This window comes from Monosiga brevicollis, genomic scaffold (assembly GCF_000002865.3).
Source record: "Monosiga brevicollis MX1 MONBRscaffold_47 genomic scaffold, whole genome shotgun sequence".
NCBI classification, from domain to species: Eukaryota; class Choanoflagellata; order Craspedida; family Salpingoecidae; genus Monosiga; species Monosiga brevicollis.
Genome location: NW_001865084.1, coordinates 15,871 through 36,810, shown reverse-complemented (window position 1 = coordinate 36,810; position 20,940 = coordinate 15,871). Strand labels below are relative to the sequence as shown.

At 54.7% G+C, this 20,940-nt stretch overlaps 5 protein-coding genes across 5 annotated transcripts; 2 read left to right on the top strand and 3 right to left on the bottom strand.

Annotated features, from left to right (window-relative positions):
• Positions 1–391: 391 nt before the first annotated feature.
• Positions 392–2,557, bottom strand: MONBRDRAFT_34712 (uncharacterized protein). Its single transcript, XM_001750722.1, has 6 exons — positions 2,378–2,557; positions 1,985–2,068; positions 1,568–1,686; positions 1,252–1,407; positions 951–1,044; positions 392–772 (listed from the first exon to the last, which is right to left on the bottom strand). The coding sequence occupies exons 1-6, from the start codon at positions 2,439–2,441 to the stop codon at positions 678–680; spliced, it is 612 nt and encodes a 203-aa protein (XP_001750774.1). The 5' UTR covers positions 2,442–2,557; the 3' UTR covers positions 392–677.
• A 477-nt stretch (positions 2,558–3,034) lies between these two features.
• Positions 3,035–3,547, top strand: MONBRDRAFT_30279 (uncharacterized protein; the record flags this gene model as incomplete). Its single annotated transcript, XM_001750746.1, has 1 exon — positions 3,035–3,547. The coding sequence occupies one exon, from the start codon at positions 3,035–3,037 to the stop codon at positions 3,545–3,547; it is 513 nt and encodes a 170-aa protein (XP_001750798.1).
• Positions 3,548–4,275: 728 nt separating this feature from the next.
• On the bottom strand, positions 4,276–6,255 carry MONBRDRAFT_30278 (uncharacterized protein; the record flags this gene model as incomplete). Its single annotated transcript, XM_001750721.1, has 9 exons — positions 4,276–4,398; positions 4,503–4,698; positions 4,924–4,983; positions 5,058–5,166; positions 5,260–5,348; positions 5,442–5,584; positions 5,700–5,778; positions 5,864–6,001; positions 6,179–6,255. The coding sequence occupies 9 exons, from the start codon at positions 6,253–6,255 to the stop codon at positions 4,276–4,278; spliced, it is 1,014 nt and encodes a 337-aa protein (XP_001750773.1).
• A 4,722-nt stretch (positions 6,256–10,977) lies between these two features.
• On the bottom strand, positions 10,978–14,041 carry MONBRDRAFT_39286 (uncharacterized protein). The gene is made up of 9 exons (XM_001750720.1): positions 13,851–14,041; positions 13,309–13,441; positions 13,111–13,181; positions 12,742–12,980; positions 12,308–12,626; positions 12,052–12,184; positions 11,826–11,915; positions 11,561–11,712; positions 10,978–11,437 (listed from the first exon to the last, which is right to left on the bottom strand). The coding sequence occupies exons 1-9, from the start codon at positions 14,037–14,039 to the stop codon at positions 11,264–11,266; spliced, it is 1,500 nt and encodes a 499-aa protein (XP_001750772.1). The 5' UTR covers positions 14,040–14,041; the 3' UTR covers positions 10,978–11,263.
• Positions 14,042–14,282: 241 nt separating this feature from the next.
• MONBRDRAFT_34709 (uncharacterized protein) lies at positions 14,283–15,329 on the top strand (the record flags this gene model as incomplete). The annotated part of the gene is made up of 5 exons (XM_001750745.1): positions 14,283–14,339; positions 14,551–14,596; positions 14,729–14,871; positions 15,032–15,133; positions 15,176–15,329. The coding sequence occupies exons 2-5, from the start codon at positions 14,570–14,572 to the stop codon at positions 15,327–15,329; spliced, it is 426 nt and encodes a 141-aa protein (XP_001750797.1). The 5' UTR covers positions 14,283–14,339; positions 14,551–14,569.
• Between the last annotated feature and the right edge of the window lie 5,611 nt (positions 15,330–20,940).

The following is a 20,940-nucleotide window of genomic DNA, read 5'->3' as shown; positions in this document are numbered from 1 at the left end:
AAATGTCTTCCTCGGAGGACATTGACGCCGGTGCGCCTGGCCGGGGCTTGAGCAGTGCGGTTTACCGTCCTGCTTGAGCCTTGTCCGTCGGTGTGCTGTAAGTCGTCCTTGCGTTCACAACGGAGCTGCCTTCAGCCTCTGGATCAATCGAACTTTAAAGTTCTTCACTTTCACTTCTTCTTTTTGGTGCTTTTCTTGTGTCAGAACCCTGACCTTTATCTTCACTGCCCTCAAAACATGAATGTCATTGTCGCGCAGCGGGGAACCCACACTACACACACACACACACACACACACACAAAGCAACGCCAAGCTTAAGTGTACAAGCTGTTGATACATGATTGATTGAAAGGAGGGTAGCCAAGCATGGTGTTGAGAGGCAACAAAAAGTGATCAACATCCTCGATTTGACATGACGGATTTGAACGGGGCGCGTGACGAAAGGGAGACGCCAGGGGACAACAGACGCAAACATGCACACACAAGAATGGTTAAACAGCCACAGCAACGAACAGGTATAACGAGGCAGGAGGCCTAAGAAGAAAGTTACGACACCAATCGGCAAAAGTACCGGTGACAGCAGCAGCACACGGAAACGAGGCTGAGTGGAGAAGGACAGGGCCGCTTCAGAGCCACCAACCAGGCCGCGCACTTGGCGCAGTCTGGGATGGCCCTGCTTAGCAGCAGCCACCGCCCTGCTTCTTGCCGTCGTCCGCCACCTTCAGGGTATCACCGCGAGGTCCAGGCTGCGTGTTTTTGGGCAGCTTTTTCGCTACACAGGGTCAAGGAAAGCGGGAAGAGGGTTAGGGAAACGTGGCGTTGATATCAAGGAGAGCAAAAACCAGGTCGTCTGCTCCTTCATGTGTATTGAATCTTCCGAGGACTTTCCAACCCCGAAACAAATCGCTACAATCCCGCTTGTCCCCACACGAGCGGGACGTGGCACCCACCGATGGCCATAAAGATCTCCGTCACGTTCATGGCGTTCTTGGCTGATGTCTCCATAAAGAGTAAGCCGTTCTCCTCGGCATACGCCCTCGCCTCCTGTGGATGCCAACGTTCAAGACAATCCATGCAACAACGCCGCGTATCAGAAAAGGAGTCGAGTGGTTTGGTGCAGGTTCTTACACACACACACACACACACACACACACACACACACACACACACACACAAGAGAGAGAGACCTCGAGTCGACGCCTGGCAGGTGGGTACAAGAGGGTACAAGAGGGTTCTCGTGTGACTACGTACGTTGGTGTCCACCTGTTGCTTGGAGGCCAAATCAGCCTTGTTGCCTGCTAGCGCAATGACAATGTTGGGGTTGGCCTGTCGTTGGAGTTCCTTAACCCATGACCGGGCACGCTGGAATGTGTCGGCGTTGGTAATATCATAGACCACAATGGCAGCCTGAAACGAAAGTATCCAACCAGAAGACCAAGGGCAAAATCACAGGCATGAGGAAGGAGTACCGGGCAAACCCTTGGCGCTGTACCCAAAAGTGGTCATGTCCCATCACGACAGGAGTCAAAGGGTTGTTGGACAAGGGAACGAAGGATGGGATATATACCTGAGCACCGCGGTAATACATGGGGGCAAGCGAGTGGTAGCGCTCCTGGCCGGCCGTGTCCCAGATCTCAAACTTGACCGTCACATCGTCCACGGCAACCGTCTGTGTCAAAAAGGCAGCTGCCAAGTGCGGTGGCGATAGAAACGATGGCAACCAAGCGAACCCATGTCAACGATCGTCGCTGCAGCAAAACAAGCCCGATGACTGCCCATTGCATGCCGCCTGGCGTAAGCCGCCCTGTGGCTTTGTTGGCCCTGACTTGGAACGCTCTTCGTTCCAAGTCCTAACCCTTGCTCTTGAGCGCGTCTTGCCGTGCGAGACTTCTCAAGAGCCACATCCTCAAGAACACACACACCCCAACCCCCAAACCCCCCCTGAAAAAATAAAAAACAACTATGTGCGTCGCCAGGGACGTACCACCAATGGTGCTCTCCTGATACTCGTGGAACTGGCCCTTGACAAAGCGGAGAACCAGGCTTGACTTGCCCACCGCTGATTCGCCTAGAAACGCAAGCACAACCAAAAAAACCAGCGGTCAAGCAACATGGGCGTCAACGCCGATGTCATGCGCTCATATCGCATGAAACCAAAAGGAACCATCAAAAATAAAATCATGGCTGGCCTCCCTGCTGTCCGACATCTGACCAACAAAAGTGTGCCACGACGCCTGCAGACAGGTGGGGCAGGCTGCTTGTCTTGTCCCCTTGCCTTTTTCTGCCCGATGCCCGCTCCCGTTTGATTCCCTCTTCTCGACTTTGCATCAACCGTTCATCTTCACGACGCGGAGCAAGCACAGTCCGAGGCACGTACCGAGAAGAACGAGCTTGAACTGGCAAGACTTGCCGCCAGCGGCGCCAGCACCTCGTGCAGCCATGATTAAACGTAAGGATGGATGGAGAGGGTAAAGCTCAACAGAAGGCCGATTGTCTGGCGAAGCGACGTAAAGCTCTCTGCGTCCCACTCCACAACCGCAACCTAATCAAAGTACAACTACGAAGCGAACAAGAGGCAGTCAAAAGGTGAGCAAGTCTTTTGAATAAGAAAAGGAAAAATGGAAGGGCCAAAAGACCAAAGAGCACCACAAGCAGGGAGGGAATGAAAGACGCAACGCAACAAAAAGCCGAGCTGGTTGACGGCGACGACGACAAAGGAGCGGTCGACCCCCAACGCGCCACCGCGCAACGCACCCCCAAAGGTCGTTCGTCAAAGACAAGAAAAAGGAAAAGCCACACACACACACAGAGAAAGAGAGAGAGAGAGCGAGAGAGAACAAACGAATAAAAAAAGAAAAGAAAGGCAAGTGACTGACCGAGGGCAGGGCGGCCACGGAAAAGGGCACCGTTGGAGGCAGCAAAGGGAAGTCAACAGACAAGAGTGACGAGCAACACATTCAACAATCGAGGTGAGGCTAAATGAGCACCAACTGCACTTGGAACCAGCGCAAGTCCTGTTGGCAGACCAGAACCGATGCAGCCGCAACAATCAACGATTCACTCTCTCTGTGTTCGTCTCTCTGTCTCTCTGTCTCTGTCTCTGTCTCTGTGTTCGTCTCCTGTCGCTCTGTCTGTCTCTCTCTCTCTCTCTCTCTCTCTCTCTCTCTCTCTCTCTCTCTCTCTCTCTCTCTGTCTCTCTCTCTCTCTCTGCGATGGCACACGCACACATGCACAGACACACGCACACAAGAGGATCAAACTCGGTGGCGGGTGGGCGGTAGAAGAGGGTGTTGTGAGGATGGGAAGAGGGATCAAGGTAGCAGAGAGACGACCAGAGCACACGGCCCTCGGGCATCGCCGGGGACAAGAACCGCAGCTGACCAGTCAGTCAGACAAGTCCAGAGAGGGCGGAGGCACTCACACGACTCGACGAGTGAGAGAAAACCGCACACAACTCAGGAAGAGCAGAGATAGCGTCAGAGCGATGACACAGGCCAGAGATGTGGCTTTTGGAACCGATGTCGACAGAGATGTCTCTGTTTGGTAAGAAGGTTCCCAAGTCAAAACCGATGGATATTCAGAGAAGTTGGGAATCACAGACCGGTTCAAAGAGGTGTGGCATGAGAGCAGGCATGCAAATAGAGATTCAGAGCAATCAAGAAACCAACAAATGACAAAAGAACCAAATCTTTCACCCATTCTGTGTGTGTTGATGTGGAAAGCCTCCAACAACAGCTCCAATCTCATGTGTGTCTGCATGTGCATGTGTACACCCGGATCCCGCTCTTCCCTCCGGGCTCCCCCGATCGCCAGCTCGCTTTCCCTTGGGCCGCGCTGCCATTCCACGCACACACACCACACCACACACACTCACTGATGTTGTGCGCGGCTACAACACAGTTGTTCTCACAGTTGGTAGCAGTCCACCACCGCTTCTTTTGGAGTGCAAAGTGTAACGCCACGTCACACCCTCTGCGTCGCTCCGCCCAATGTTTTACGTGTGCGTATTTGCGAGGGTGCAGTTGGGATGTCGCTATTGGTTTCGAAATGGTTTTTCACGCTTGAACAATACATCTTGCACACCTAGTTGTCAGACTTTTATCAGGCTTAGGCGTGAAGCGCGCGGGCGCTCCCAGCGCCAGCGCCTCCGGCACCTCCCATCAGCGACGAGAACAGATCGCCTGGCCATTGCCCCGAAGGAAAGGACGAAAACATCCGAGATGAAGATGAGGGTTGATCAGGAAGCCAACACCAAAAAAAAAAGAATAAAAAGGATTAAAAAAATTTGACGGCTGATGCAGACATGGTTCGTATGTTCTTACCCAGCATCCCCAGACCAGCGCCGCTGCCCGTGGCCGGTTGGTGGTTGTAGTAGTATGCCGCAATTCGATCCAGCAACTAGATCATTTTGAAGCACGCGTCAGTACGAGCAGATTGGGTGTGGGGACCGGCCCTTATCAAGACCATGAGCTCGGGCCACGCCCAACGCCCGCCAGACTGACCGGATTGGTGGCGGCGTGCTGCTCCAGCACATCGGCATAGGCCACACGCAAGTCCTCAAACAAGGAAAGGGCATCTCGTGTCAATGTCGCCAAGACACGATCCACAAACTCGGCCAATGGAGTGGGTGCAACCCCAGACGCGCCAAGCGGCGCCATGCACATATCAAACGCGCGACGCACAAGGCCGAGCGGGATCCTGAGCACCAACCTAAAGATCAATCCCAGCATGAGCTGGCCGCGCCCGACCGCCATTCCACTCGATGATAGACTCCGCGCTCTGTAAGGCCAGGCCCCGCTCACCAACAGCAACACCAACGCGCACGCACACACACACACACACACACACACATCCCTTCTCCCGAAATCAAACCCGCATCAGTCCCAGGAAAAACAAGGCAATGATGCGCGTATCGAAACGCACTGAAGAGAGAAAAGAGCAGCTCGGTTGATATAGCCCTTCCAGTCCTCAAGTGTCTGCGTACTGAACACAGTGACCAACAAACCATGATCAACAAGGCATCAACAAAGACTGACGACAGTTGGGCCAAGACTGACTGTGACGTGACGGCTTGCTGCAGCAGCTCAAACCACTTGGCCTCGGAGGTCACGAGCATCTCACACAGGCGCACCAGGGACGCCAAAACGGCCTCCAGTACATCGGACGCTGGGTCCCATCAATCACCAGGACCATGTTAACATCAGTTATTTATGCGTTGTACGCCCGCACCCCCAGCCCGGCCGACGTCTTTGGACTGACCTTGGGCTCGAGGAGCCAAAGCGGTCGCCATGGCTTCCCAAAGCGCGACATGCGCAGCCGTCTGCTGATCCGGGCTGCCTGCCCAATTCCTGTGGCTCGGCCAAATGAGAAGGCACCGTAGAACCAAATTCCGGCCTTGGGTGAAAAGAGCTGGGTGTTTCATGGCTCTCGCTGATACTGACTGGATGAGTGCAAGGGCCAAAACCTTGGCCTGGCGGGCATCTTGCATGCGCGTGAGCACGGGTGCCCACTCTTCAAGAGAGAGCTGAGCGCGGTACTCGGGCGTTGTCACCATGGTCCGTGCCAGCGACACCACCTCTTTGTCCTGGTGCCATTTCACAAAATTCGTCAACCCACATCAGAAGCCACGCATGCTCGCCGCCATTCACCAGCATGTTCAGAGAGGTGGGTCCCACACGGGCCACAAGCACCCAACGCACCTGCCCGTGGTCAATCAGCTGCTGCAGTACGTTGCGCAATTCACCCACGGCCTCGGCGTCGCGCTCCAGCGCATGAAGGCTGCAGAGATCGTCGGCAAACATGATGAGACCCTGGTGCCGACCACAGGATACCGCCGGGCTCTTGATGAACGCCGCGTACGAACCGGGATGCGAGGGAGAGGACCAGCTGGCTCGCTTCGTAATACTCCCGCTCCTCAATCGCTCGTGTTATCCGGTGTCGCGTCTTCACAAGCGCCCGCTCGGCGCGCGCCGCCATGGCCATTGTCAACACGCTCCAGCCCCTACAACCAGCAAAAGGGGTCGTGGAACGACACTACGTGGCCCGCTGCTCCACACCAACACCCCCTGCCCCTCCAGCAACAGCCCAGCCATGGCAAGGTGATCAGATGATCCGTGCAACCCCTTTCGGACACCCACAAACAGCTGTAGCATCTCCGCTCTTTCAAGTCGCTTCCCACCCCATCCAGAGGCTCGGAGCCATCCCAACGCCGGGCCCACACGCAAACAGGGAAGCAGCAAGCAGCACCCCATCCATCAGCACTCACCGGTTTGCAGTCGCGCGTCGAGACAGAGACAACAGAGGCAGGGCCAGAGACGGGGCCAGAGTCAAAGCCAGAGGCAGAGATCGAGGCAAATACAGTGAGACACTTCGGGAATGTACGTGTAAATATGAACGGAGGACAGAGAGACACACAGAGGAGAGATACACGTTGAGAGATCCACACACAGAGAAGAAGGAAGAAAAAAAAAAACCTTCTAAGCGATAGTGTAAAGATACGCACACTATCAGGATAGCCATGAATTCAATATAACAAGGGTCAGTTTACATTAGTCGTCGCTTGATTGTAATCAAGTTTACGGGGTTGTTGTTTATTTTACTGCTAGCAACCCCGCCTCATCGACGACGACGACGCTGTTCGTGCGCACACACTCGATTCTGGGCCGCCTCCGCCCTCCGCCCCTGTCTCTGCCTCTGCAACAGCCCTTGCCTCGTCTTCGTGGAGGCCCACTACTGCCGCCATCAACATGATGGATAACGAGCTGCAGCAAGTGGCCGATTTTATCGCTGCCGCGGCGGCTGACAACGAGAACGATGGCACAGAGCTGAGTCATGATGATGCGGCCACCATCCTCGGCGCCGCCGATGACAAGCCTGCTGCTGCTCAGGCCGCGAAGCAAACGGTGATTGGTAAAGCCACATACACCCACGCTGGTCCACATGAGCCTGTGCCCGTTGAACATCTTGACTTTTCTTTTGTTCGAGCCTGTCAAAATCCCGACTACCTCGCCCGCATCCTCGAAGCGCTCGAGTCAGGTCGGGAAGGCCGCTTTCCCGAGCTGGAAACTGCCACCACCAATCGCCTCCGCGCCATGTGCCCAGAACATCGCGCTCTTCGCAAGTCCCAGCATCTAGGTACCACCCGCCACATGGACCAGCCCGACCGCGATTCCTTCCTCTCTGGACTCGCGCAGCTCTCCCAGCTCGATACTGTGGCCGCTGCTGCCTCTGCACCAACCAACTCCCGGCCCCCCATTCGTAACCGCGGTGCTGCAGGCCCAACCATCGGCCTGCAGCGTACTGCTCCAACCACTGCAGCATCCAATCAACCTGGCAGCAATGCCGCAAAGGTGTCAGCTCCAGCCACTGCCCAACGCATTCCAGGGTAAGAGTGAGCCCACAGATGTCGTGACACCAAATCCTCTTGATCGTGCAGTCGCCGCGCCTTGTCTGTCACTACCATTGTTTCAAATCAAACTTGGATGCGCTACAAACCACACCCTCTCCTTCACTCACACCATGCATGCCGACGACCCTGATGACTGCTTCCCAGCCATGACTTTCGCGCTTGGGACCGATACGATGTGGACGCTGCTTTGCGTGAACTGGATACGCACACCGAGTCCAACACTCCAAGCCCGACGACTTCAACCCCAAACGTTACCCCCTCAGCAAGTGCCGAAGCCCAGCAGGGCAAGACCTCCCGCCTTCCAACCAGCAACGTCAACGTGACAGGTCAAGATCCCGTGATGCGCCAGCGTCATGCCGAGACGGAGCGCCTCAAGGGAAATGAGGCCATGCGCGCGGGTGACCATGCCGAAGCCAGCATCTACTACACCCGCAGCCTTGCTTATGCGCCCTCTGCAGCGGCTTTCAATAACCGCTGCCTCGCCCACCTCAAGCTTGCTCGCTACCGTGAGGCTGATGCCGATGCCAACTCCGTCCTTGGCCTCGAATCAGACAACATCAAGGTCAGACACTGAGACCTCAGTCCAGCATGACACAACCATGTGGTTGTTGTCCCCGAAAGAGTGGTCTCATGCTTGATTTGGTGCTGGTGATCGACTTTTCCATCTGTTTCACAGGCCCTTCTGCGGCGTGGTTGGGCTCGTCTCGAACTTGGACAATTCGAGGCGGCCGAGTCAGATCTTCAGGCGTGCCTGGACCGAGAGGTACGCAGTTTTCGTCCTCGGCTTGCTCATACTTTCTCCCCACAACCACACGCAAACCACACGTATACGTGTGTCTCGTGCTACCGCCTGCTTGCAAACTCAACACACCCTCTCCCTCCCCCGCTTGACATTGTGTTGGTGCTGTGGTCATTGGGCCTGGTTGATCTTTCTTGGCATGTGCATGACAGCCAAATAATAACAAGGCCAAGGAGCTATTGGCTCGAGCGCGCGCCCAGGATCGTGCCACCACCACCACCACCAACAAGGGTGAGTTTCGTCTGAACGGCCGCTTGCACACCCCTTTCACACACATACACTCCCACCTTGACTCGTCTTTTGACTAACCTTGATCATGGCCTGCGATGGGAACATTCGACGTGCAAAAGCATCAGCGCCGACCGAAGCGCCGTTGCCCAAAGCAGCGGCACCTGCTGCTGCCCCCACCAAGAGCACCAAGCTTGTGATTCAGGAAGTGGATGAAGATTCAAGCGACGAAGAAGAAGAGGACGACGACGATGCGAACTCGCAAATAGTGCATGCTGCCGAGGAAACGCATGCTGCAACGGCCGTGCAGTCCCAAACACCGACATTAGCTTCAACCGGCTCCCCGACCGCCCAGGCCATGCCAGAGCCAGCGCTTCCAGAAAATGTGCAAGCAGTCAAGGACAAGGCCAAGTCAGCTTTTGGTCTGGGTCACTACGCCGATGCCCTGGACCTTTACAGCCAAGCCCTGGCGCTCTTGGAAAACGAGGGCCAGCCGGCTTTGCAAAATCATCTCCATGTGCTGCTTACGAACCGCGCGACAGTTCAACTCAAACTCGGCAATGCCTTTGCCTGCACAAGTGATTGCGAACGTGTTTTACAGAGCGACGAGGGCCATTTGAAGGCCCGCCTCTTGCGTGGCCGTGCTTTGGAGCAGCGAGAAAAGTTTGCTGATGCGCTGCATGACTACCGTTTTGTCATGCACCAGTCTGGCCAAAATCAACCCGCCCAGGAAGGCATTCGTCGAGTCGTCGCTGCCATGAACGCCTACGGATTGGCCGTGCCGCCTCTGGAAACATCGCATCTCCCTCGCACTAAAACATCACTGCCCGAAACTCAAGCGCCGCCCGAGTCCCAGCCCGAGTCCCAGCCCCAGCCCGAGGCCCAGCCCAAGGCCCAGCCCGAGTCCCAGCCCGAGGCCCGGCCCAAGGCCCAAGCTACCCCGAGCAACCCCACAACCCAAGGCGAGAGCCTGCGTATGCCCCCGGGCAGCAGCGCACCCTCTACTCGCCGCGCCGAAGCAGAATACGAGGCGCTCAAAAACGAAGGCAATCGGCTCGTGCGGCAGCAACAGTATCGCGATGCCATTGCTGTGTACGCACGCTGCATCAAGCTCGACCCTGCGCGCGCAACTGCCTTCAATAATAGGGCACTTTGCTTTCTCAAGCTTGGAGAAGCCGCTCGGGCGTTGCCCGATGCTGCAGCTGTGTTGCGCCTTGAGCCTGAAAACGTCAAGGCATGGTATCGCCTTGCACAGGCCCAAATCGCTTGTGGTCAGCACGCAGAAGCTCGCAAATCCCTTGAGCGTGTGCTTGCCCTCGAGCCTCAAAACGCCGTCGCCCAGCGAGATCTTGATGCTCTACCTCTGCCACCCAGCCTTGCCAATCCCTCTTCTGCCGTTCCGACCGCAACTGCCACCCAAGGCACGCGCAAGCTCGTCATTGAAGAGGTCGAGGATGATAGTGATTCAGAAAGTGAAACGCCGTCCACTGCCCCCATTCCGCCTACAACGTCTACCTCGCGCGATGATGACGCACAGGTTGGTACTACTTTCAAAGTATGACAAGCAGCTCCTGTGCTCCGCCCGCCCCCTCATGTTTGGCGATGATAGGCATTGGAGCAGCGTTTAAATCAGATGCGAAACGAATATACCGGCCTTCAAGAGCAAGTGTTGGCAGCCCAAAAGTCTCTGCAAACCAGTTCTTCCTCGGTATGTACTGACCTTGGTCCTTGCCGACCACGTTTGACCATTGCCTTACGTCTTGGCCGTCGCGGGGTGGCTCGCAACCTATATAGGTGGCGGACATGCAGAATATGCTCGGTGACTTTGAGGCCCGAGCCGATGCCGCCCAAGAGAAAGCGCGGCAGATGGCGGAGGAAATGTATACGGCCATGAGTGGCGATAGCAAGTCACCGGCCACCATGCCTGATGCTTCAGACGCTCCGCTGCCCCCGGTGCCCACGATGGCGGCAGACTTTGTGGCCCAGCTACGGGAACTACTACCTCACACAGCTCGCTTGGGGCGCTGGCTGTTGCTGGTGGCCCCATCCAATTTGCGCTCTTTTATCGGAAGTCAATTGGAACCATCCTGGCTGACTGCCGTTGTGCCAGCCCTGGCGCACGCATGCCGTGACCCCTTGGCCAAGGCTGGCAACACCTCGGCACCCTCGCCCCGCACCACTGCCATTGGAGCCTTCAAACGTCTGCGAGCTTTGACAGAGGTTCCTCGCTTCAGCATCCAACTAGGTCTGCTCGATGACGCGGATCGGGAAGCGTTGGTGAACACTGCAGCAATCGTGTGCACTCATGTGCTCGAGTTTACGGACAAAATGAGCCGCGAAGAAGCCATGGTTGTGGCCCGTCGCTTCGCCTAGTCGTCACCAGCGCCAGGCCCGCCACCGCTACGGAGCCGCTCACTTTTTGTTCGTCGCTGTGCGATGACCGGACTTACAGCGGATCTCGTTGCTGATTGCATGTTGAAGCCACATTGCCAATCCTTCCACACTTCACATTGTGCCAGTAAGAGATGAAAGTTGGTCAATGCAAACAATTGAATTGGGAACAAGCGAAACACTCAGAAAAAAAAGCAGAGAAAAGGAACGAAGATGATGACAACGATCACGGACAAAGAGCACAAGGACCGAAGAAGCAGGAATGGAACAGGCGCAATGCACAAAGCCAAAAGCATTTGGGCAGCGACTCGCAGAGCGCTCTCTTTGTGGCATTTTCGTGCCCCAAAAACAAAAATTGGGAGCTGGAAGAGAAAAAGTGAGTGAGAAAAGCAGGGCAGGGCTCCGATACCAAACAATTCTCCCCTGTTTTGCTCGATTTAGAGTTCATCACGCAGCAACGTGTAACGATTGTTTGAAGGAGATAATCGGTTCATGACTGAGCGCACGCGCACGGGCACGGCATGCTCTGTATCCGCCTCCTCGTGCTCCTTGGACGCCTTGGCCTCGACTGCCTCGGTCGCATGCACGCCGCCGGTACGCGCCGCTTGTTCCTACACTCACATAAGCATCCCCGACCGTTAGACCGTGCGGTGCGTGATATTAAGTTTGAGGCCTTGCAGATCCATGGTAGTATGCGTGCAGCGATCACCTGCGAAAGCAGGAGGAGCACTAACCTTCTTCTGATTGATAAAATCTTGTGCCTTGCGTTGGCTTGCAGATTCGGCATCTTGAACGGCCTGCGCGTTCTTTTCCTGCTGCTGTTTCAGCTGCTGTGCGTCCTCGAGCTGCTCCTTGATTGTTTCCTTTCGTGCATCAGGATCCGGCTCTATGTATAGCAGCCAAGTCAGCTGGTCAGGCGCATGTTTGACAAGCCGCGGCGGAGTACGTCATACTGCCAGTGCTCAAGGAAAAGGAGTTGAGCAAACACCGAGTCCGTACCGTCTTCGTAATCGTTGTAAACGTCGGCGTAAGGGTCCTGACCCGCATCGCGACGGAGTTGGGGGTTGTGCAGCTCTTGATGCATCTTGCCTGCACGCGTGAGGGAAAGGGACAGCGCAACCGATTGCAACAGATGACCAATCACGCAACAGGCAGGTGAGACTCATCAAAAGAATGACTCGACCCACGCGACAATAAGAACGGCATGGAAGGCAGAAGCTCGAACCGCTCAAAATGTCGTTGATAAAGCTCTCCAGAACGCCATCACGGTGGATGCGCTTAAAGTTCTTGAAGAGGTACATGTGACGGAAAGTATCGGCTGCGAGGATGGGCAGGTCCGCCCGAGACTTGCCCACGTGCTGCGGAAGGAAAGAGAGGAAGGGAGCGGGGGCACCCGAGGATACGATGAGAGGCAGGTTGACACTTGGTAAGAGGTCCTCCCTTCGGGCAGCATTCGAGTGGAGGCCATTCGATGCAAGTACCTGAAGAGGGTGCGTGAAGAGGGTGCCATCCGCAGTAATAAAGTTGACAATGCCACGAAACTTGGCGAGGTGGTTGCGCACAACGCGTGTGAACTGCTGAACGGCGTGCATGTCGCTGGGGTTGTAAAAGAGAATGATAAAGGGAAGACCTTCCTCAGTCAGCTCCTCGCCGTTGGAGAAGGTGATTTCGCGAACCAGAGGGGTACACTCTTCGGTGGCCCAAGTGCGAAAGGCCTCTTCCGTCAGTTCGCCGCCAAATGTGTGGTAGTCGGCTTTGGTGCGGAATTCAAACTTGAAATCTTGACCTCCCGCCACGGGGCTGCACAACAATAGTATATAAGATTCAATCATGAGCGTGGGCGAGCAGAGCAGTAAAACCAGCGACCGACCCCCCAAGCCTTGCAACGCAGCCACGGCCGCGAGCGCAGACGAACCCAAAACGCGAGACGAAACGGCATTCATCGCGCATGCCTTCACCAATGTCGCGAAAGGTGGAAACAAAGGGGTGCTCTTCGCTGGCAAAGTTGCCCACAACAGCCTTGTGGTGTTGGGCGACAAACTTGTCAACCTCTTCGCTGCTTTGGGCATTGAAAACAGCGTCGGCCAAAAGTTCGCGCACAAAAGCCTCAATGGCCGTTGGCGTACGTGCACCACGATACTCGGAGCGCAATGCCTGGCAATGATCACGGCAAGACACCCACAAAGATGGTGAGTGCCCAGACCTGGCGCAGAGACGTTTGAAGCTGAAGAGGGCGATCCGGGCTGTGTGAAGCGGGAGAGGGCGATCTGGGCCATGAATGTACCTTGCCATTGCGATAGACCTTGATGGTGGGGTACTTGGTGATGCCATTTTCAGACTTTTTGTGCTGAGCGCCTGCACCCGTGCAATCCATCCCCATTGCCACAGCCAACAGCCGCATCAGACACGCGCGAAGCACGAGCGCCGTGCGGAACGACGCAGGAGCGCGGTCATACTGGACTTGGAACATCACAAATCTTACGTGGATCCTCGCAGTTCACTTGGCCCAGCTTGGCATTGACACTCGAGCCCAGGAGTTGCGCGGCTTGCTTGTAGACAGGCTTGAGCATTTGGCTGAACCGGCACCAGTCGGCATAAAAGTTGACAAGCACCACCTTGCCGCATATGCAAGAGAAGGAGGCGGTGGTGAGGATACAAGTACAGATCCGCACGTCAATCAGGATGTTTCGTGCGCCTTTGCTCATTGGTGCCAACATCGCCCTCGCTGAGAAAGGCATGTCATGGCGACGAGAGCGCCATTTGAACTCTGGCAAGTGCCCGAATCATGTTACGCTGAGAGCCTCGATCGCCGCGCCTCATTCCAGCCTTCCCACAGACCCCCCTGCTACCAACACCTACACTAGTTGCACCAACGCTGTCCTCTCCTCCTCGCACCCTGCCACCCCCGCCCCTCCTCACCACCTCACCACCTCACACACGGCGACCGCCCAACTCGACGTGGCTCATCGCAGCGCCGCACGCCCTCGGGCAGGTGCTGACATCTCTCACTCTCAATCAACCCACCTCATAATCGGAGAGAACATGATCAAAGTTCTCATCAGTCAGCTGAATCACGGGCTCCTCCACCTCCTCCGCCGCCACCAGGGTCACTGACCCACCCTGAAAAGAGCGACTGCCATATTGACCACCGACCAGCAGCACCAGCGCTGCCGTCCAGAGCACCCTCGACGTCGAGCTCAGTGGCGCCATCATCTTGAACACGTCAATTGACCGTGTTGCACTGTTGCTGTTCGCTGACATTTTGTTCACAACAGCTGTCGGTCATGAAAGTGTACACAACAGCTGTTGTCATCACACTTAGTATACAACGCATGTTGCGAACACATTCATTTCGCACCGGTGTCGTTAAGGAAAAGTGTGCAAAACGTGTTGTGTGTCACACTTCCGTATCGAAGCTGTTGTTGGCGTTAAAGTCAATTTCGAAGACGACGAAGACGACGACAACGACGACAACGACGACGACGACGACGACGAAGACGGCAGCGGCAGCGGGTACGTTGTTGCGGGGGGGGGAGGGGTGGAACAGTGTCGCCTCATCTACATGCGGGTGGTGTTGGTGTGTGTGTGTGTGTGTTTTTTTGTTTTGTTTTTTGCGATTCAATGGTGACCAAGGGCCAGAGAGACGGTTTTTTGGGGGGATGATTCTTCGATTCACCGCCACCTCACACGACTGTCGGCTGAACCCGTTGCCCTTTTGTGCTAGATTTTTGAACACAGGCGTCATGTGCAAACACATTCTCAATGCCCAGGTATGCATACAACCGTTTGTCCAACTTTGCCAGCTTTCATTCTGCTCGTGTGACGCTTCAGACTTTCCAGCAGCTGGCTGCTGCTGAAGCGTGCTGCGGCTGATAGTCGCGGGATCTGTCCACACCATCTAGGTGGCCGTGCGAGCACCCTGCTGCAAAAAATGGTATGATTGCCCCGAGTGCCACGACGAGTTTGAATCCCACGAGTTGAAAAAGAGCTATGAAATGGTCTTTGCTTGCAAAAAGTGCAAAAAGGTCTTTCGCAAAGATTCACGGTCCGTACGCGCTGTTGCTGTTGCTGTTGCTGTTGCTTTTGTTTGCGCCCGACTCTGTTGCCGGAACATTTTCTGCCAGAGTTATCTCTTCTCGTTGTATTTTTTTGAGTGTTCTTTCACTTACCCTGCTCTGGCGTGACCGCCTTGGTATGTGCTACAGCGAGTTTGAAGAATCAGACGAATTTTGCCCGCATTGCGACAATCACTTCATGATCCCTGCCAAAACGCCTCAATTGACTATTGGCATCGAGGGCGAAGACGGGTATGTTATTGCTGTTGATCACCCTTTTCCCTTGTCCCCTAGGTCACATTTGTATCGCACGACTCACGCCTTGCCTTGTCTATTGCCGCATAGCGACCACCGCATGCTCCGCGATGAGCGTGACCCTACCCGTGCCCGCCGCTACGACAACTCCATCTTTGGTGCTGGCAGCATAGGCACGGGTTTCAACTCATAAATGAGACAGAAAGAAACACGCAGATCCGAATGTCAATTGGTGGTCGATGAGAAACAGGTTTCCTTGTCTTTTGCCTCTGGTGGAAATTCTGTTCTTCCCATTCTCGCACTGATTTTGCTGCTTTCCTCCTCCTCCTCCTTTTTCTTCTTCTCATTCGGCACGCTGGGCTGCACGCAAGACTGCCCTCTCTCTGCCTTCTTTGTTGCTTCCTTTTTTTTTTCAACTTTTTTTTTCTTCAAAAGCCGCTTTTCCGGCGGTTTGGTGCGATGCAGTGTTGCCTGTTCGTGTTCTCCGTTCGGTTGCCCCTGACTGCTGGTTTGTGGACCAGGCTTGGTTGTGGCTGCAAAATGGCCATGCCTTGCACACGCTCTGTCACGGGAAACCCGTTGTCCAAGACAAACTGGGAGCGCGGAACGATCGCATCTTGATGGTACTTCCAACACACTCGTTTTCCGAAAAAAAATCAACTTTCCCAACTAGTCAGCCATACCCATTCCAATCAGTCTGGTCGCCTTTGCAGCATAAAACAAGCATGTCACGCTCTGAAAGCGTTGCGCACCAACGGCATCAGCTAATCGCTGGATTGGTAGTGTTCACCATCGCTATCGAGGCAAAAGACCAATGATTCAGCCGTGCGTGAGAATGGAACAAGAATTCTTTCGCAACCCGCAAGGCTACTTTTCATCTCCTTGAGTCAGGCCGCGGCTGTGATCCCGTCGAGCTTGAGGTCGAAGCTCGCCGCCGCCCGTTACATCTTTGCGAAACGGAAATGTGACTCCATCATCTCTCTCTTTTTTCCTTTCTACGTTCAACTTGAGTCGTCTCTCGTATCAGCCCGAGATTTCCCTCCTCTCAATTCTTATTGTCAATCGTTAAAGCACACGGCTCGGATTCGAAGATTCAACACAAGTCAAAGCAACTAGCCATAGAGCAAAGTTCACCATGGAGGCGAGGGTGAGTGATGAGAAGAGACAAGTACGACGGGGATGAACATGAAATTACCAAAAAAAAAAGAAAAAAAAATACCACGTAAAACAATTAAAAAACCTTGAGAAAAGAAAGCACTTTTCTATTGCCCCAACAGACACGGGCAGGTAAGGATAAGGAAGTACAAGTCAAAAAGCCATGTCAGAGGGGGCACCTAGTCACAACTGGGGAAAACAAAACCAAAAGGGAAGACTAACTGACAACCCAACATTCAAAGAGAGATGGAGAATGAACAGACAGCGCCCAAAGTAATAAAAAACAGTCACAGGTCATCCACATCAAAAATCTTTAAACGGCAGACTCTCGCGCAGGCTTTGAGTCGCTTTCGTCCAACCGCAAAGAGCGAATGCTGCTTTCTTCTGCAATCGAGCAAGCATTTTGGCGCATACACGTATGAGCTTTGTAACCATGCCAACACTCTAAGCAGGCAAAGGGAGGACACCATCACGAAAACACCAGTTCACCTACCGCTATGCATATCAGACGTGTCCCGCATTGCTGATCGCCGGCTTGAGTCATGCGCCTGCAGCAGCTGTTGTTGCAAGTAAACAACCTTGGCTTGCAAACCACCAATGGTTTCGCGAGCCAGGGCCAGCTCGCGAGCCAAAGGGGCCTTCTTTTCCACATCGTGTTCTGTAGCCGGACTCACGCTGCGGTCATGCCCCAGCTGTGAGCCATGCTGGTAAGCGTGAGAACCTTCCTCCAAACTCTGAGACCGTCTCTGCTGGCGCCGTTGTATCGTCGAGGAAGTGTCAGACGTTTCAGCGTCACATTCCAGCGCTTCCGAAGACTCACGAAGAGCTGGTGGCTGCATGATCTCGATGTGGGGTTGTTCTCCCACAACGACCGAGGCGGACTGACTGCGCGTGCGCCCCACACTTGAGCCGTAGCGTGCTCGCACGGCACGACGCTGTGTGCCAAAGGAACGGCGGTTCACATCATGTCGGTGTGGAGAGACGGAACGAGTGTCGCTGGTGGCCCTGGCTTCCAACTCTGCCAAGCCTGCCTCGCGCAAGCGATCATCAAGCTTGGCCAGGAGCTGGAAATTGGCATCATTGTTGACCTTCATGCGATCGAGCGCCCAATTCAGGGCCGCATGTACATCCTCTGGCATGTCCTCAGCGACAAGCGGACCGGCGGCGTGCTGATTCTTTCGTTCCTTTTCACGCTCCTTCTCACGCTCGGCCTCGGCCTCTTGCTCGGCCAGCGACTTGATGAGAATGTCTCCGTAATCACCCATGGCGTGCATGAAATCCTTGGACTATGTTTGGGGACGATGATCAATGTCATATGACAGAACGAATGAGTGATGGTTGCGGTGGTGAGTGAACAGGGCTTCTACCTTTGCGCAGCCCGAACCCGCAGCCATGCCTTACCGTTTGGGCAATGCGTCGAAGCCACTCTTCCTTTTCCTTTTTGCTGCCAACGCGCAGCTCATACATTTGCCCCGCAAAGCACTTGAGAACCTCTTGTTTGGCAGTAGAAATCAGATAGAATGATTTGTCATCCGTGGCATTTGGGCGCGCGAGTGCCAAGTTGAGAACAATGACCGGTGATCGGCGCTTGCCCTTGTCCGGGAGCTACGTTCGTGGGACAAGAAGCTCGGTCAGCACACCCGTAGTTCCCTGAAGCACGGAATGGCGGGTGCCGAAATGCATGGCTAAAGGAGAAAAGTTCCCGGCAAAACACAAATTCACGACCCGCAAGCCACACCTTGACAAGAAGACGATCATCCTTAATCTGGCACAAAATCAAGGCGTGGCTCATTAGAATGGCATGCATTTCCACAAACTTCTCGCCCACACGTATGTGGATGTTGCCTACAGCCACGACAATACCAGGAATGAATGTGAACGGACACGCCACCGCCACAGCAACGCAAATCAAGCAAACAAAAGTCGACCAGCACCAACGTACGCTCGTAAACAAGCTCAAATGAAGACTCAGATAAGCCTCGAAGGACGATGCGCTCGAGAGGAAGAAGGCCAGACTTTTCCATTTGACCCTCAATCTCTTGGAGCCGGAGCTTATCCTGATTATGATGCAGATTTACATTAAGCGAGTGAGCCTTGAGCCCAGACCCTTGGTCCTGACGGCGAGGACACTCAACAGACCTCGCTCTTGCGGATGGCATCCTCAACGCGCTTGAGAGCACGGTTAGCCGCTTCAATGCCGGCCTCCAGGTTGGCCTTTTCTTCATCGCCATTGCTATACTTGAGGATAGCCTGTCCACCCAAGAAATGGGGCAGGGACGCGTTCAAGGTGAGCACACTCACGTGATTATTAAAAGATGGACTCTTTGACACGCGCAAAGTCAAGCCCGTACCTTGAGAAGGAGCGGATACTTGGTGAGGCGTTGGAAAGGCTTGGCCAAAAAATCTTTGAGCGTCAGGCGCTCAGCCATGGGTTTGCGCTCACAGCGCTGGATGGATGCCTCGAAGCGATTGTTATTCTATAAGGGATGTGCAAGGACCATCATCGCGTCAGAGGACAGCGTGCCAAAGTCGTTGTAGACGAGCATGGCGGGGTAGTGAGGCGCCCGCATATGTTGGTGCTTCAAGAACATACCAGAATGTAGTCATCGTAGAGTTGCCACGCGTGCTTTTGGTTGGCGCAGAATTGAGCGTAGGCATCCAGGTCCAGCTGAGCAAAGCCGCGCACGAAGGCACTGCCGACAAACTTGATGGCGTGCCCGGCAGCCTCTTGTTGGCATTCCACTAGGGCGTCGGCCAACGGGTGTTGGTTTTCGTAGACCTGATCAAGCGAAGTGAAGAGATCAAACAGCTTGTCCTCTGAAAGAGCGCGATCTTCGCGCAGCGTTTCGCGAAAGAGCTGCATGATGGCCAAGTGGCGGACGTAGCCCTTTTCCGTCTGCACGAGCTCGTAAATGCTTTGCTGGCGCTTGTGCTCTGACTTGCCAATGGATTTGAGTACGCCTTGGTCGACCACGCTGTCGTCCCAGAGTTTAGGTTCTGAGAGGAGGCTTGGGTAAGGCAGCAGGCTCTCTTCACTGGGCTCCACCTCATGGACGGGCGAGGCGGCACTTGCAATGGAAGGAGCAACCAGGCTGCGGGTGCTGCCCTCGGATTCTAGGGGCACGCGCTGTGACTTGGGGCTCGGGGAGATCGACTCTAGCTCGGCAGCCGAAGGCATGTCATCTTCGTTAAAAGCAACTCCACCGGGGACGGCGAGGGCCTCGGATGAGTTGCCGGGATTTAAACGCGAGCCCTCAGATTCAGAGGGTCGCAGGCTGCTCGCACCACTCGCAGTACCATTGCTGCTGGGATAGCGACTGCTGCGGTTACGCGATTTGCGGCGGGAGGGGAAGAGCGAGCGCTTTTGCTTGACACCCGGGCACTTGTCGGCGGCCCCCAGTTGCTCGTTGCATTTTGCGTAGCCAAAGCGATCGCGATCCTTGTGGATCGTCATGCCACAGTCCTCACAGGTCCAGCCTTGCAGATAGAGGCCCCAAATAAGATTGTTGCACACGTGGCAAAAGGTGGGTTTCTTGTAGGAACTGGCTCGGAAGCGGTGGCCCTGGATAAAATGAAAGCGATGGCGGGAGCGACGGGCGCGCATGCTGCTGTTCAGGGTGCTTCCACGCTCGCGCACCAGCGTAGAACTGTCCTCCAGGGCCGAGATGCAGCCACAGTGTTGCATGTAGTTGCGCAACGTCTCTTCGCGAATGGATAGGCACTGAATTGTCACCTCATCCAAGTTTGAAGAGCCACGCACACTGTCCACATGGGGTTGCAGAACTGCTTCCACAATGACTGACTCATCGGGTTCAGTGAGGAGTGCCGACACGGCGTAGGTCTCACCCAAGCCCACCTTCAAGACGGCAAGAACATCAATGTGCAAGATCAAGATGGCGGGTCAGGATGGCGCAAAAGAGGTGTTGCACACAAAGGCACCCAAAGAGAGGCGTGGGACAAACCTCAATCTGGTTACAAAGCTGCTCGAGGGCATCTTGCAAGGGTGGGCGGACGTCACTCGCTGCCTTTTCAAAAACAACTCTACGCGCAAGGGAATCGGGCAATTGTGAGAATGGCCAGCACGACAACATGTGAGGGCAAAGAAGGAGCAGGTGCCCAAATGGTGTAGCTCATGTGCTTTGCCGGGTAAGGGGGAGGCGGAAGACCAAGCAAGCCGGATTGGGTCCGTACTTGAGCTCTTCAAGGTTGGGTTTCTTTTGAGTCAAGACACCCTCAATGGCGGCGAAGCAATCATCGGCGACACTGGTGACGCGCATAGGCTGTAGTACACACCAAATATCGGTTAGAGGCAAGCCATACCGTACAGAATTGAGCCGCCACCCCGGTCGGCCGAGCCAACCCCCCCCCCCCCCGAAGTAATGGAGCACAAAAAAAGCCTTAACTTTTAAAAGTTAAGGCTTTTCTCAAAGTAGGAAATTAATTAGTCCATTATAAGAAACATTGACCTTCTGTTTAGTTGATGTTCGTCTTCCTCACAATCCTTTCCATTAGAACATTTATTGATTAATTGTGACTCTCCATAACCTTTAGCAGACAAGCGCTTCTTCTCTATGCCTTTACTAATAAACCATTGTAAAGTTGATTGAGCTCTTCTGCTTGATAAGTTTAAATTATAATTATCATTTCCT

Coding starts and splice junctions, on each gene's coding strand:
- MONBRDRAFT_34712 (XM_001750722.1), bottom strand. CDS start 2,441: ATGGCTGCACGAGGTGCTGGCGCCGCTGGCGGCAAGTCTTGCCAGTTC. Junction 2,069..2,377: donor GTTCAAGCTCGTTCTTCTCG/GTACGTGCCTCG, acceptor TTGCGTTTCTAG/GCGAATCAGCGGTGGGCAAG. Junction 773..950: donor GGAGATCTTTATGGCCATCG/GTGGGTGCCACG, acceptor GACCCTGTGTAG/CGAAAAAGCTGCCCAAAAAC.
- MONBRDRAFT_39286 (XM_001750720.1), bottom strand. CDS start 14,039: ATGATGGCGCCACTGAGCTCGACGTCGAGGGTGCTCTGGACGGCAGCG. Junction 13,442..13,850: donor ATGTTCTCTCCGATTATGAG/GTGGGTTGATTG, acceptor ATATGCGGCAAG/GTGGTGCTTGTCAACTTTTA. Junction 12,627..12,741: donor CGTTTCGTCTCGCGTTTTGG/GTTCGTCTGCGC, acceptor ATTGTTGTGCAG/CCCCGTGGCGGGAGGTCAAG.